General features: G+C 45.6%; 1 protein-coding gene across 1 annotated transcript in view; it reads right to left on the reverse strand.

Moving 5' to 3' along the window:
• Nucleotides 1-294: 294 nt before the first annotated feature.
• The window catches only part of CLN6 (CLN6 transmembrane ER protein), an 83,792-nt gene continuing 70,316 nt past the window's right edge, over nt 295-13,770 (reverse strand). Inside the window, exon 7 of the mRNA XM_086958014.1 lies at nt 295-2,558. Within this exon, the coding sequence (XP_086814140.1) occupies nt 2,288-2,558 (271 nt within the window). The 3' untranslated portion in view covers nt 295-2,287. The remainder of the gene's footprint in view (nt 2,559-13,770) is intronic.

Here is a 13,770-nt window from a genome sequence, read left to right on the forward strand (position 1 = left end):
CTGCTATAACACATGAAAAACATTTATGACGGAACCACTACTCTGTGGAGGTCTGAGCAATAGTCCACGTTGTGTTAATGTCACCAGAGAAATGTGTCACTTAGTAGGCAGAGCTCTGGCAAATGGAAGAGTATCAGTCCAGGGACAGTGGGTCAGTTTCCCTAAATAAATACTTAGGCAGTCTGGTCACTGAATGCAAACCTAAGGGGCTGCAGTGGTATTGTGTGCAAGGACAGAAGGAGACACACACTACATGAAGGATGATAATCAGTTAACTGGATAATACACAAGACATCAGTTAATAAGATCCTTTATTCACCTTTGTACTTATTTATAATAAACAAGGCACACAAAAATAGGCACACAAACTTAGATAACATTTTCTATCCCAAAAAAGGAGCACACCAAACCAGGCAGGAAAAGGCAAAGGAAAGATGCAAGTGTTCATCATCACACAGACAAGGCTGGTGTGCGACGCAGAGCACGCAGGGATATGTAGATAAGTTCTGCCAGGCCCAGCTAGTCTTTCCATTGCCCACCCTGCTGCAGTGATGAAGACTCTGCTTGGCCTTCAGCTCTATGTTCTTTTATTTGATAGTGCATTGATAGGTGTAACAGCATTAGCTCCCTTTAGCATAGAATGGTTTGTCATCTGGAAGTTGGTCTAGAACAGTGTTTCCCAAACAGTGAGTCGCGGCCTATCAGCCAAATTTTGGTGGGTCGCAATAGTCCAAACAGTGCATAAAGATGGCTTAAAGTCTATATTTACCTTTTCACATTTGCTGCACTTAAAAGACAGATGTGACATTTCAGGCTAGGTCTGCTAACAAATTGTCACTTTTTTTAACATGAGCACTGGTGTTAACAAACTCCTCTCACTTTGCAGCCAGCAAAAGAAAAGTAAATGTGAATTATGTGACAATCTTGCTGTGGTACAGGGAGTGTAAAAGGAAAGGCTGAAGGATGTCATTTGTCTGTAACACACATCAAAATGAACATATCTGCAAATCAATTGTACACATCCAGCAGTTAGGAAAGCAAAAATGAAGCAAATATTCTTTGTCATTCTGAAGTGTGATGGAAACAAAGATTTTTAATAGGATCAAAACAAATGCAGACACTTTCATTGGTGATGCATAAATGCTAAATATTCACTGAAACCTGATCAACGCTCATCATTTGTGTACAATACAGTTTTATCAGTAAAACTGTATGTCTGTGCAAATGTAGTGGTCATTTCAATGGAAAATGTGCTGTTTGTAAATGACAGTGTGCTTACACACAAAGCTTTAGGTATATTAAAAGCATGTGCTTCATGTCCATTAAAGCAACGTGGGTCACAAAAGTGTGTTATTCTAAAAATTGGGTTGTGGTTCTAAACAGTTTGGACAGTACAGGGTTAGGAGTACCCATGAGCTCGGACAGAGCATCTGCATGGATTAAGGATATCCCAACTTGTCCTAATTTAGGATTCCATAAAGTGCCTATGAATTTACCAAAGCAGATTTATCCCCAGTAGGAAAGAGACCTCTCCATCAACGTATTTGAAATTAGCATTCTACCATATCTGAACCAAGACAAAAGCACGCTGAGCAAACTAAGACCTCCATGGATCTTCCCAAGCCCTTGCAGTCTTTCAGGAAATTTAAGTCTGAAATGAGGATGTATCTAACAGCCCTTCAGATGTATTGGCTGGTTACCATTTATGGAGCTGTTAATGCTCTAGTCAAAGCCCTCAAGACTAGCGAAGCTGGCTATTATTTGCAAAAATAACACTGTACCTTATGGCCATTATTGCAGATAGACACCTTAAGAAAATTTAAATGAAAAAAGGCTACAAAATTGCTTAGTGGTAGCATGTGAATCGCTGCCAATATGAATGAGTGGGTGACAGTCCTTATGAAATAGATGATGCCAGCGGAATGCCCAAGCCAGGATCAATTTCAAAGCAATACAAACGTACGATTTCGAAGCCCCTTGTTCTAAGCCACACTCTAATCATACAGCAGCCAGGGTTCAATTCCAGTTTTTAAGAGTAGAAAAATAGCAGTGCATGACATCTCTGAGTCAGCGGAGCTGATATTAGGCCCCCCCATACCGACAAGCGAGAACCTTTCTTTTGTCCACCCCCTCAGTTGAATATAACAAACCCTTTGTCTGATGATAGTTTTTGAAACATGTGTCCTCGCCTCTGTGCATGGGAGCAGTCAGGGGCACGTAGCATCTCTTCTGAAAAATGTTCATAGCCCAACAAGGGGCCCCAAAGGAAAGTAAATTGGGCCTGGGATCAATGAAGGTTGCTGATGTGCAAAGTATAGAAGGCCCAAGGTTCTGGGATGTAGATCACACCAGGGTATTTTTTCCGCAGGACACGGTCATTCCAGAGCCAGACGACCCAGATGCCGATGAGGACCAGGGCACTGCTGAAGGAGTAAAGAAGGAAGAGTCCATTGCTGTCCAAAACCAGGCCTTTCTGCTTCTGGCGCATGATGAGGGCCATCATGGCAAAGAAGGTGAAGATGTACAGCATGAAGATCTGTCCCTCGGTGACCAGGTACCTGAGCCAGGAAAAGAAATGGGATAGAGGTGAGTGGTTGACCCTCAGGGGGGAAAGTATATGAGACACGAAAGAACACAACAACGTGGGCTCAGATGTGAGTAGCTGTCCCTCATGGAGGAGGAATCTGAGAAAGGAAAAGATAGGGGTTGCAGGTAAGTAGCTGTCCCTCCTAGGACCAGGGGTGGGAGACTGAAAAATATACAAGAGCGTAGGTTAGAGAGAAGACCATAAGTCAGGAATAGACATAGGTAAGAAGTGAGCATTTATTCCAGAGGAGACCAACTATCTGATCCTGGAAAAGACTCAAACATGGGCCAAAGATGAGAATATGTCCTCGGTGACCAGGAACTTGAGCAGGGAAATCAAATGGGTTATAGGTGAGTATCCGAGGTAGGCAAAGACACATGAACATTTGTTAAAATGTGAGTTTCTAGCATGCTGGGCAGCAGGTCTCTGACCAAAGAAAAGAGATGGATTAGCGTTAAGTATCTGGGACAGGGAAAAGCATAACATTGAATGCCTCACAAAGCTGTGTATCTGGGCCTGAAATAGTTGTGAGTTACGGGTGAGCATCTTTTATTCAGAACAGCAGGTCTCTGAGATGGGGAGAGACAGAGGAACATGGTTAAAAGGTAGTACAGGAGAAAAGGGGGATCCTGCCGGATCCTGATTCTGGTAGCTGTTAGAGATATATGCTGAATTTGTACTGGTGTAATTTTTCAACACCAGGACACACTTCGGCAGCACCACACATCTGCTTTTCATTCATTCCGCGCATCAACCTGGAGGTGGTGAGGATGCTTTCTTTTCCCTTACAACTGAGTCCAAAACAAAGGTATGATTTTAAGGGCCATCTGCCCTTTTGTTGAAGTACCACCCTGGCTGGGAGCCATCTTGAGCCTAACACCTAGACAGTAATCTTATGTAATGGATAAACAAAGGTGTACAACTTGTTATCACTTCACAAGAACTTCAGAGAAATCTATAACTTAGAAACCAGTTTACCACATTGTTTAACTCGCTAAGTAAGAGATGTGCTTGCACTGTATGAATGCCGGTTGTATCTATGTGTATGAGTAATCACACTAATAGTGATTTAAACCTACCATTTTTTGTATTTCATTCTTTTACAGCACTATTCATCCCAGTGTACGGTGTTGGAGCGCTTTACATCAAACATAGACACAATAAATCATATAAGTGTGTAAACCAATGGACAGAAAATGTTACAATAAACAATGAGGTTTATAAGGTGTAGAAATCACGTATAATACATACTTGTAGACATTATATGATAAGTGTGAATGGTCCAGAGAAACACAAAATCTGGTTATAAAATGGTACGAAATGATTGGGGATGTCTGCACTAACAAGACTTTATTACTTCCCAAGAGAACCCTGTTTTGCAATCTTAGAATAACAAAAGATGGAGAAAAAAACGTACCTATCCACTTAAAATACAAATCTGTGATCTGCATGTTACACATTGTGTTTTGCAGCAATTGTATTGACCTTCTATGTTACGTTATGGGTCACAACTGTGACTGGACAAAACAAAGAACTCTACCAGAAATGCAATGACCACATGAGTTATTGTACTGCTATTACAATCCCCATAAAAGTACTGGGCAGAGGATCGCTGCAGCAGGTGTCTTAACCCTGTAAAATATTTAAAATGCAGCCTCTTTGTGGTCAACTAAATTAGTTAGAACATATTTACTTTCAAATTGCTCCTTGTTGCCAATTTCTTTGCAGAAGATTTTTGTTTAAATATATGAATACGGTGACTGTCAGACTCCGGGTTTCTAGCTACGCGCCTTGTGCTTCCACTCCCTTTCCTCTGCCACACCTTGACCCTCCCTTTTATGGGTTCCTGGAGTATATTATTTCCAATTCCACACTCCATTCCAAAGCACTATTTACAGGTGAGTGCCTGTTCTTTGGGAGTTAGGGCCGGGGTTGGGAAAAGACAATGGTTTGAGCATCTAAAAGCACAAGAATAAGAAATTAGGGCATCTAGGCTTTCTAGGGTTAGGAATCCGCAAATAAGACACATATACAAAGGTTAAGGGTGAGTGTGTGTACCTTAGCGATAGGCCCTCAAGCTAGCATAAAAGACGCATGGATATGTGTTAGAGGTTCAGCGTGTGTGTCTCACGAGCCATGCATCCGAAATAGGAAAGGCACTACAACAAGTGCAAGTGAACGAGCTAAAGCTCAAGTGCAACTGTGCATACAGAAAGATTCAAGGTAAAGAGTGAATATGTGGATAGACTGTGTCTACCCGCTATATTCACAGGGTGGATGGCGTCCACCCTGCCAAGAAGCTGTGCCCCACTGAAATATGCAGAACTCATCCTGGTGTGATGTTCAGACACTGGCACACATTCAGCAGCGCCTGCACATTGTCTGCTTTTGTTCTAAGCTGCCACATGCTGGCAGTGTCAAGGAGGTGTTGTTAATTTAAAACCGAGCTGGGCTTTAAACAAAGGCTGAAGTTTTTTGTTTTTTTTAAATAGGTTTATTAAAGTTTTTGTCAAACCAACATACAACAGATATATAAAATACTTTTATTTGATCTGTTAAAATCATAAAAGAGTAGAACATACCACCATAATGAAAACCTCATCATTCAGATACAGATAAAAATTACATTTAAATATTTTTAGTTATCGTGACCCTCGTGTGGGATGGTACCAGAAAGCAGCGGATTATCATTAAAAGCGATGTAAAGTGTTAATAGCAATGGAAAATGGAGAGGGAGCACAGTTCAAAACAGCTATGCACAATTTTCTGTCCGGTTTCTTAAGTCACTTTAGTTTCATATCCTAGAACATTTACTGGTTAGATCATGTTTGTGCTTAGGGCTTGTCATAGAGAGGGGCTTTGAAGAAAGGGAGTACAGAAACAGGTCTGAAATAGACAAAAGGCCAGCTACTTTATACCCTACTGCCGGCTTCTTATTTTGAGGTTCCATTCCTTCCACGGTTTTATGCTGATTCTTTCTTTTCTAGTTCTTGTGCTGCTAGGGACAAAAATTTTACGGTGTTACAAGAGAGTTGAAGTGAAGAGCCGTTGAGGCATTTTATGATGGCCGCTCTGCAAGTCCAGATTTGAGTTGCTTAGGATTGGCCTTAAAAGTAACGTCCTTAGGTTATGTAGTGCCGGACAGATGCATAATAGATGTAGTAGTGACTCTGCTCCGTTGCCATGGAGGCGGCAGTCCAGGGATGGCTAGGTCTGTAGCCATTTTGGGGTGAGAGCTTTGTTTGAAAATGAACCCAATCTCAGTAAGGTCAATTTCCGCTTATAGTGGTCTCTGAACGATTCTTGCAAATAGGGTTGTGGTTTCATATGCTTATAGGATGGAATCACAGACCATGCATGACTTTTGCAGGCAAATATGGTTTTATCTGATTGAAACGAAAAAAATGTAATTGATTTGTTTGTGATTTTTTTTAAAACAGGATATGATATGGGTGTTTGCCAGGCTTCCTCCAGATTCAGCGTTTGAAGCGCTTGTTTTAAAATTTGGCATATCGAATTTATGTTAGTTGATTGTGTTTCTACCTCCTCCCAACAGTGGTGGGCAAGTGTGTTGTCTTCGGCAGCCCTCATACGCCAGTAATATTTAGCCAGAACACTTTGTCGGGCCTGCGTCTGGTTCGATAATCCATATTCCAGGCGAATCTGCACCCGAGAGATGTGTCGTGAGATTAAAAACAGTTTTTTATACAGTCTGGACTGAGCTAGATTTAGCAACTTACAACAGTATATTGGACACAATTGGATATATGATTTTTGTATACTACAATTTGCATTTTTGTTTCCACTTGGTGGCGGATGAACAATCTTGCATAATGTTACAGTCAAATAATAATAACATTGTTGATACATCGCAGGATTTGACAACATATTTTGTGTTTCAAATCTGCAACAAAGCATACTAATAAAAAGTATACATAATACAACATGACTAGTGTGCCTGTTCTATTTTTAGGTCGAGCATTCAAGACCTCTTGTATATACTTTAGTATATACTTATACATTAGTATATACATATATGTGTATGTACTGTGTGGGCTCTGGATATCAGGCCTAGGACTTGTCTGCTTCCGCTTAGGGACTTTTTTCTGTTCAAATGCCTCTATTTAACTGTCTTCATAAAAAAAGACCAGTAGAGGGCACTAAAATAACAGAAATGCTTTCTGCTGATGGACCTTCTATTTTAAATACCAGAATCACTTTAGCATTCTCTAGATTCCAGTCCATAGAAATTGTCTTCTGTGAGCACCCATAGACAATAATATTTTTTTTAAATCTTGTATTTAAAGTGATATGACCACGAAGGCCCTGATTTTAAATTAAAAACAGAGCTTTGGACTATACCATTTCCTGCTGAAAGGCAATATTTCTCTCCATGTGTTCCCATGCCTGGCGTGCCACGCAGTTGGGTGCTTACTTTGCACCATGTTAAAGAACAGTAGAGGTTTCCACACCCAGGCTAATGTGCTGCATAGCTAAATACATGTAAGGTCCCAAAGGGGAGACCGATTGCATCGCAAATACTTGTTACTATATATGTGGTACCACTAGATAAGCCGCTGGTTAATAACGCAATCTGCGAAGCGTATGCTCTGGTGTTCTGTACAACAGTGAGAGGGGGAGAACCCGGTTTGGTTACCATGCAGTATCTAGATGTGGCTGAGCCTAGTTGGGAATGTGTGCCATCTGGATCCGGGTTCTATGTGCGTGTGTGTTGAGGTTAGCGCCTCTCTTAAGAACGCACCTGAGTGAGTATGCGGAGTGCCATTGAATTGCTATGGGTTAGCATGTGTTTCACTGAGCCTAGATTCTATGTTGGTTAAATAATGTTGCCAATCTACTGGTTGTGTCCAGGACTCAGGTCGTGGAGCCTGGGAAGCCAGTGTCTCATGTTCGGTCACAAAGGCCCGGCAACAGGCCAACAACCAGGACCTGGTAATGGGGCCCGTTGAGGATTTCCAGTCCATAGCAAGTGTGTGCTTGGGTAGGACCAGCGCTAGGTCTAGAAATGTGTTGAGGTTCTTGCTACATGCGTTATGCTTTGTGATGTCGAGCAGGTAGTGCGTGCCCTGGGCTTGGATTGGAGTACCTGTTGCTGCCCTTAACATGTCTGAGATATTACCCCAGTATATCATGATATGAGGGCATGTCCAGACCATGTGTAGAAAGTTGGCATCCGAGTTGTGGCAACTGGGACATGTACCTGCTGATGTCAGATACATATGTGCCAACCTATGTGGGGTTAGGTATGTGTGCTGTAAATAATTGAATTGGGTGATTTTGAATCTGGCGTTTATTGAGATTATCTTGGGATTCCACACGCATTGCGTCCACTATTTGTCTGTAATTTCGGTGGATAGTGCTGTAGTCCACAACTCACGCAGCAGGACTAGTGATGGGGCTGTGTCTGTTCTAAGGGAATTATAGATGCCTATGATAGCTTGCCTACCCGTATCGTATATTCAGAAATGTCTGTAGGGCTCCGGAGGTTGTGGGTTCGGTACTAATGTCCCCCTAGGTGTGTGTTGCCTGTTGCGTTAGTGTAGCATAGAGGAGGAATGTTCCTGGTAATACACTGTAGTCGTCCAAAGTGTCAAAGTCGCTTAGGGTGGAATCAGTGAACAGGTATCCCACGTTGTTAGGCCGCTGCCTGCCACTCAGCCGATTCAGGTCGCCTTAGGAGAATATATGTTCCCGGCAACATCTCGAGGGGAGGTCAGGAACATATGGTGGGGGGAGATGCCTGGGTACCACATATTTTGTCCAGGCGTCACAAGCCTTCAACATTAGGATGCATCCATCCCTCCACTTTAGCGGCGTCGCAGAGTCTGAGAGCCACTCAAGCAGGGCTGAGCCCTAATGTCCAGCTCAGACAGATTCTTTTTCACAAGCCAGCCAATGGGCCACTGAAGCGGCATGGCTGCCTAGTATAACTCATAGTTGGCCGCTCCCAATCCACCCTCTGAGATAGGGAGGTGAAGCTTCGAGAGTGTCACTCTTGCCCTGGAACAGCCCCATATCAAGGACACGAGTAAGGACTGCAGGTTCCTGAATATTTTCTGAGGCAGTCTATAAGGGAGAACAGTGAAAAAGTACAGAAGCCTAGGAAGAAGAAGCATTTTAGAGATGGCTATCCGGCCCATAGGGGACAGTGGAAGATTGATCAAGAATGGGAGTGAGGCCCTGTCGCTAGTGATTGCTCTACCCAAATTACTGTCTATCAAATCAGATGAGGAGTGATAGACCTGAACTCCCAGGTACTTGAATGAATCATATGTGCTAATGAGTGGGGCATGAGGTTGCTGTTGTTTCTGCTCCGCTGGCATGGGTGACATTGGGAACAAGATGGACTTAGTCCAGTTTATTTTGAAGCCTGATAACCGAGTGTGGGCATCCAGTAGATCTATTAGACCACAGAGGGCCTCGGCCTGGTTGCGGAGATAAATTAGTGTATCATCCGCATAGAGGGGACTATGTGTCACTATGCGTGTACCCATATGCCCCAGTGTAGGACACGCCCATGGAGTGCGCATGCCAGAGCCTCCATGGCCAGGGCAAAAAGGATTGGTGATAGCGGGCATCCCTGCCTGGTGCCCTGCTCGATATCAAAGGGCAGAGAAACAATGCGACCTGTCTTCACCCAGGCACATGGGCTGGTGTACAGTATTTTCACCCAACACAAAAACTTGGGACCTATGCCGAATATTTTCAGCACTGCCAGAGGTAATCCCAACCCAAGGTGTCTGTCATATGCCTTTTCAAATCTAAGGCAGCTATCCAATGTTGCTCGGGTGACGTTTGGGCCCATTCTAGCAGTTTAAATAAGCGATGGAGATTGAGCCCTGTGCTTATTTCAGGGATGAACCTATTTTGGTCCATGTGAACCAACAGTTAGACAGCTTCCAGTAGCCTGTTGGCTAGCAGCTTGCCTAGGATTTAGTAGCCCGAGGTTAGTAAAGATAGCGGGCAGTATGAGCTCATATAGAGAGGGTCTCTACCGAGCTGTGGGAGAACCACTAATATAGCCTAGTGGAGAGAAGGAGGCGGTAAGCCCCTATCGAATGATTCTTTGTAGATGGTTAGCAACCGGGGGTCACTGTGTAGAGTATATGGTGTAGGATTCTGTGGGCCATCTGTCCATTCCGGGGGTTTTACCCCAGGCTAGTTGTGTAATCGTTGCAGAGATTTTGGCCTTCGTGAGTGGGGCCTCCAGCTCTGTGTATTGGACCTGTGTTACCTGACCGAGAGCCGCTTGTTCTAGGAAGGTTTGCATCATTTGAGGGTCGCCTGGTTCTAGAGCCTTATAAAGTATTGTGTAATAATCATAGAAGGAGTCATTTATTTGCTCCTGAGTGTTTACTAAATTGCCTTCTGAGGCGTATATTGCGGTGATGGGTGGTTGTGTACGGTTACTCTTCAGCAGCCATGCAAGTGTCTTGCCTGCCTTGTTGCCCTCTGTGTGACGCCTACCCGAGTGCTGCTTGTAGTCCAGGGCGCATAGCTTGTCCTGTGTTTTCTTATATGTTAGTTTGGCTTTAGTTAGTAGGGGTATGACATACAGATCCGTGAGGGCTTTGTATTCGCAATGTTGTATTTCGGCTTCTAGTTAACTGTTGAGAGGCATAAGGGAGCCATAAATGGCCTAAATGACTTGTCCCCGCAGGACAACCTTAAGGGCATCCCATTCTATGCCTGTGTGTGTGGCTGTCCTCTCGTTGGTTTGAAAATATGATGTTATGAATTGAGATATGGTGGTGCGCAAGGACGGGTCGTGGAGTGCTTCAAGGTGGAGGCGCCAGGTTGGTATGTTGGGTCTAGGTGCGCCCCACGTTAATTGAATTTGTAGAGGGCTATGGTCTGATAGTGCACGACTAAGTATTCATCATGTGTCACATGTGTCAGAACCGCTTCTGTGCAATAAATAGCATCTATTTGCGTGTACAGGTCATGGAGCGTGCAGCAGTGGGAATATGTTCAGTCCGCAAGGTGCTTAGCGCACCAGCTGTCAGTCAGTCCCATCTGGGTGGCCCAGGTAGACATGTGGTGTGCGAGCCCAATAGCCTGTGCCCCAAGGAGGGGAGGACAGGATCGGTCCAGATCTAAATCTGGAACGCCGTTGAAGTCTCCTCCCCAGTAGGCAGGTGCAGTCGGATCTCTAAAATTGTTGGGATTAATGTCTGTAAAAAAGTGGATTGCCCTGAATTAGGCGCATAGAGTGAGATCAGCGATAGTGGGCGGCCGTCGAGAGTGCAATCAAGGCAATCGATGCACGTGTGCAGTATCTGTAGTGGAGTTCATGGAGCTACCCAGATCGAGTACCTCAGGCATAGCCAGAAAAAGTTGTCCAATTACTGTGCCCTTCCATAGCTTGCTAAGCGAATTTAGTGTTTGCTGCGTAAGAGGAGTCTTGTAGTAAGGCTATCGCTATTTTATGCCTGTGCAAGAACTGGTAAACCTTGTGTCGCTTGACGCAGCCAGCCAGTCCGCGCACCTTCCAAATTAGCAATAGATAATTATTCCCCTGCATTTATACCAGTAAACGTGAGAATGCAAACACCCCCTCCCCTTGTACAGCATGAATTTAGATAGCGTGTAAAGGACATTACTGTTTCTTAGCACAATATGTGGTCGTATGCTATGGACTGGCACCCCAAGACGGATGATAAATCAAACCCACAACCCCAAGCCTAATTGCCAACGGGCAAAGGGCCATGTGCATTTATATGCAAACATATTAACCAAAGATAAAGAAATTACAAGATCACAAAACTCAAGACAAGTCTATGACAGTCACTTATCGTGTGTGAGGCATGGTATATCTCGCCCCCAATTGCCTTATTCTCCTTGGTCGCCATAGTAGAGTGTTCATGGGGAGCTGATCGGTGTTTGCAGATACCTCATGCCAGCGAGTTCTTTCCACCTGCAGAAAGCGTTCCGCCAGTCCATATAGTATGTTCCTGGCGAATCCCGAAGGTGTGTTCAATTAACCCAGTTCATCTGAAGTTTGTTTTGTCACGGTAGGGCCATCGCCCAGCATCATTTGTTGCTGCGAGTTCGAGAAAGTGTTCTCCTCCTCCGGCGCCACATCCACCTCCACCTCGGAGTCTAAGTGAAGAGGAGAGGTATGGGTTCCATGTTTCTCAGCTTGCTTGAGAGCGTGTTCTCTCTCCTTTGCTGCTTGGGCTTTGCTGTGGCGCTGCCCTTGGCCCGGTCTGCGATGTTCAGATGTGTGGTCTTCTTCCATTGTTGGCGGGGGTACGATGCACATTTTGGAGCCGACGCCACGCCATTTTGTTCTAGCCAGCTCCAGGTGTCCTCAGGAGAATGACAAAAGCCCACAGTGCCTTTATATTGTATGCACAGAGAGGCAGGATATTGTAAGGCATACTTTATTTCGTGGTCCCGAAGACAACGTTTAACTTCTATGAAGGACGATCTATGGCGTTGCACTGATAACTTATTGTCTGGATAAATGTGCACTTCAGCGTTCTCTATTACCCATGGGCCCGAGCTCTCGTAACCTGTAGGATATGGTCCCTGTTGCGGTTATTGAAGAGGTGCGTTACCACTGGTCTGGGGGGTTGCCCAGGCAGGGGTGGGGGTCCCCTGGGACTCTATGGACACGTTCCACAGAGAAGAACTTGGAGTGCTTGCCTTGGAGGAGAACCAGGTTTCAGGTACATTTTCATACTTTGTCCCTCTATGCGTTCCGGTAGTCCCACCAGGCGCACGTTATTCCTGCGCGATCTGCCCTCCTGGTCGTCAATACGATTCCCGAGATACTCCACCTCTTCCTACATTGTTTTGATTTGGGCCACTGATGAGGACACTGACGGTTTAACAGAGGCTAGTGTCGATTCTACATCCTCGACTCTGTCCTTCAAACGACTGCTCCAAGCACTGAGCGCCAGGTGGTGGGCCCTGTGCTTCTTTGGTTTTTGGCTGCTGTTTATCTGTTCTTGGTTTGCCCATCTTGGTAGTGGTGATGGCGCTTAAGCTCGAGGAGAAGAAAAGGGGGCAGTCGACACGGACCGTGGGCCCCAAGGCACGCAACTCTGCAGGGCAGCAGCGTTGCAGTGTGGGGCACCCAACCTTCACCTGTTGTCAGGGCCAGAACATGCGCAATGAAAGGCTCTAATTCACACAGATCTCAGGTAGCCCGCAGTGCCGCACAGTAATGTGTAATAATAATTGTGGCTAACCAGGGCAGGACTGAAAAAGGAGAAGAGTCTGAGAGCACTGTGTGGCTGTGCTCTTTTGGGCACGGGTAATGTCCCGATGAGGTAGAACAGGGGTGCCAATGCTTGTTTGTGTTGCCCCACAAAGGTGCCACCCGGTGCAGTCCTGAAAGTTAGCTGACACACACTGGTCCCCGATGCATTAACAGGGATCTTCCAATGCAGAGCCTGATATTTATCCTAGTGTGGGTGGGCAGTTTAGATCCCGTAGTGCCAGAGTGCTGTGTGTAGCCGTGGTGAGTCAGAGGAACTTGGCATCGTGCTAGATAATGGCCCGTGTCGGGCCGGACATTCCCTGAAATTTAGTTAGGCACAACGGACCTTGTGGTGCAAGTAGCAAGCAGATGAGTGTAGAGGGTGTCAACCGCATGAGGTGGGCCCGGTCTCCCACGCGAGCACTACACAGCCAGCCGTTGAACGATGGGGCCTGAGGGAAAGTTGGGTCTATGCGACCTACCTGGTGTGGGCGGTGGGATTAGTTTTGTATCGCGGTGACGAGGAGGCCTCCCCCCGATGCTGTGCTCACGTAGATTCATGGTGGTGAGGCAAACAGCCGTTCCGTTTTGCTCAGCATCAAGCCCCGGGAGCCGCCACGCTCCCGCAGATCTATGGCTGCTGTGAAGAGGCATGGTCCACCCCGGGACAGGCACTCCGTAGCCGGCCGCAGCAGCATCGCACCTCGATGGGGTGAGGCTGCAACCCCCTGGACTCAGGTCGCCGTGTCTGTGCTGCGTCGCCCAGTGACGACGGTAGGGCGCAAGGGGGGCTCAGAGTAGGCGCGGCACCCAGGGGTCAATCGCTGCCATTTCCGAATGTTGTGGTCTGCCGTACGGTAGCTCAGGGCAGGATGTTTGGCGGTGCGATGTGGAGCGAGCTATAGAGCGATCGCTCATAACACCATCGTGGTCACACCCCTAACAGAGGCCT

The sequence above is a fragment of the Lissotriton vulgaris genome, chromosome 2_1 (genome assembly GCF_964263255.1).
Source record: "Lissotriton vulgaris chromosome 2_1, aLisVul1.2, whole genome shotgun sequence".
NCBI classification, from domain to species: Eukaryota; Metazoa; Chordata; class Amphibia; order Caudata; family Salamandridae; genus Lissotriton; species Lissotriton vulgaris.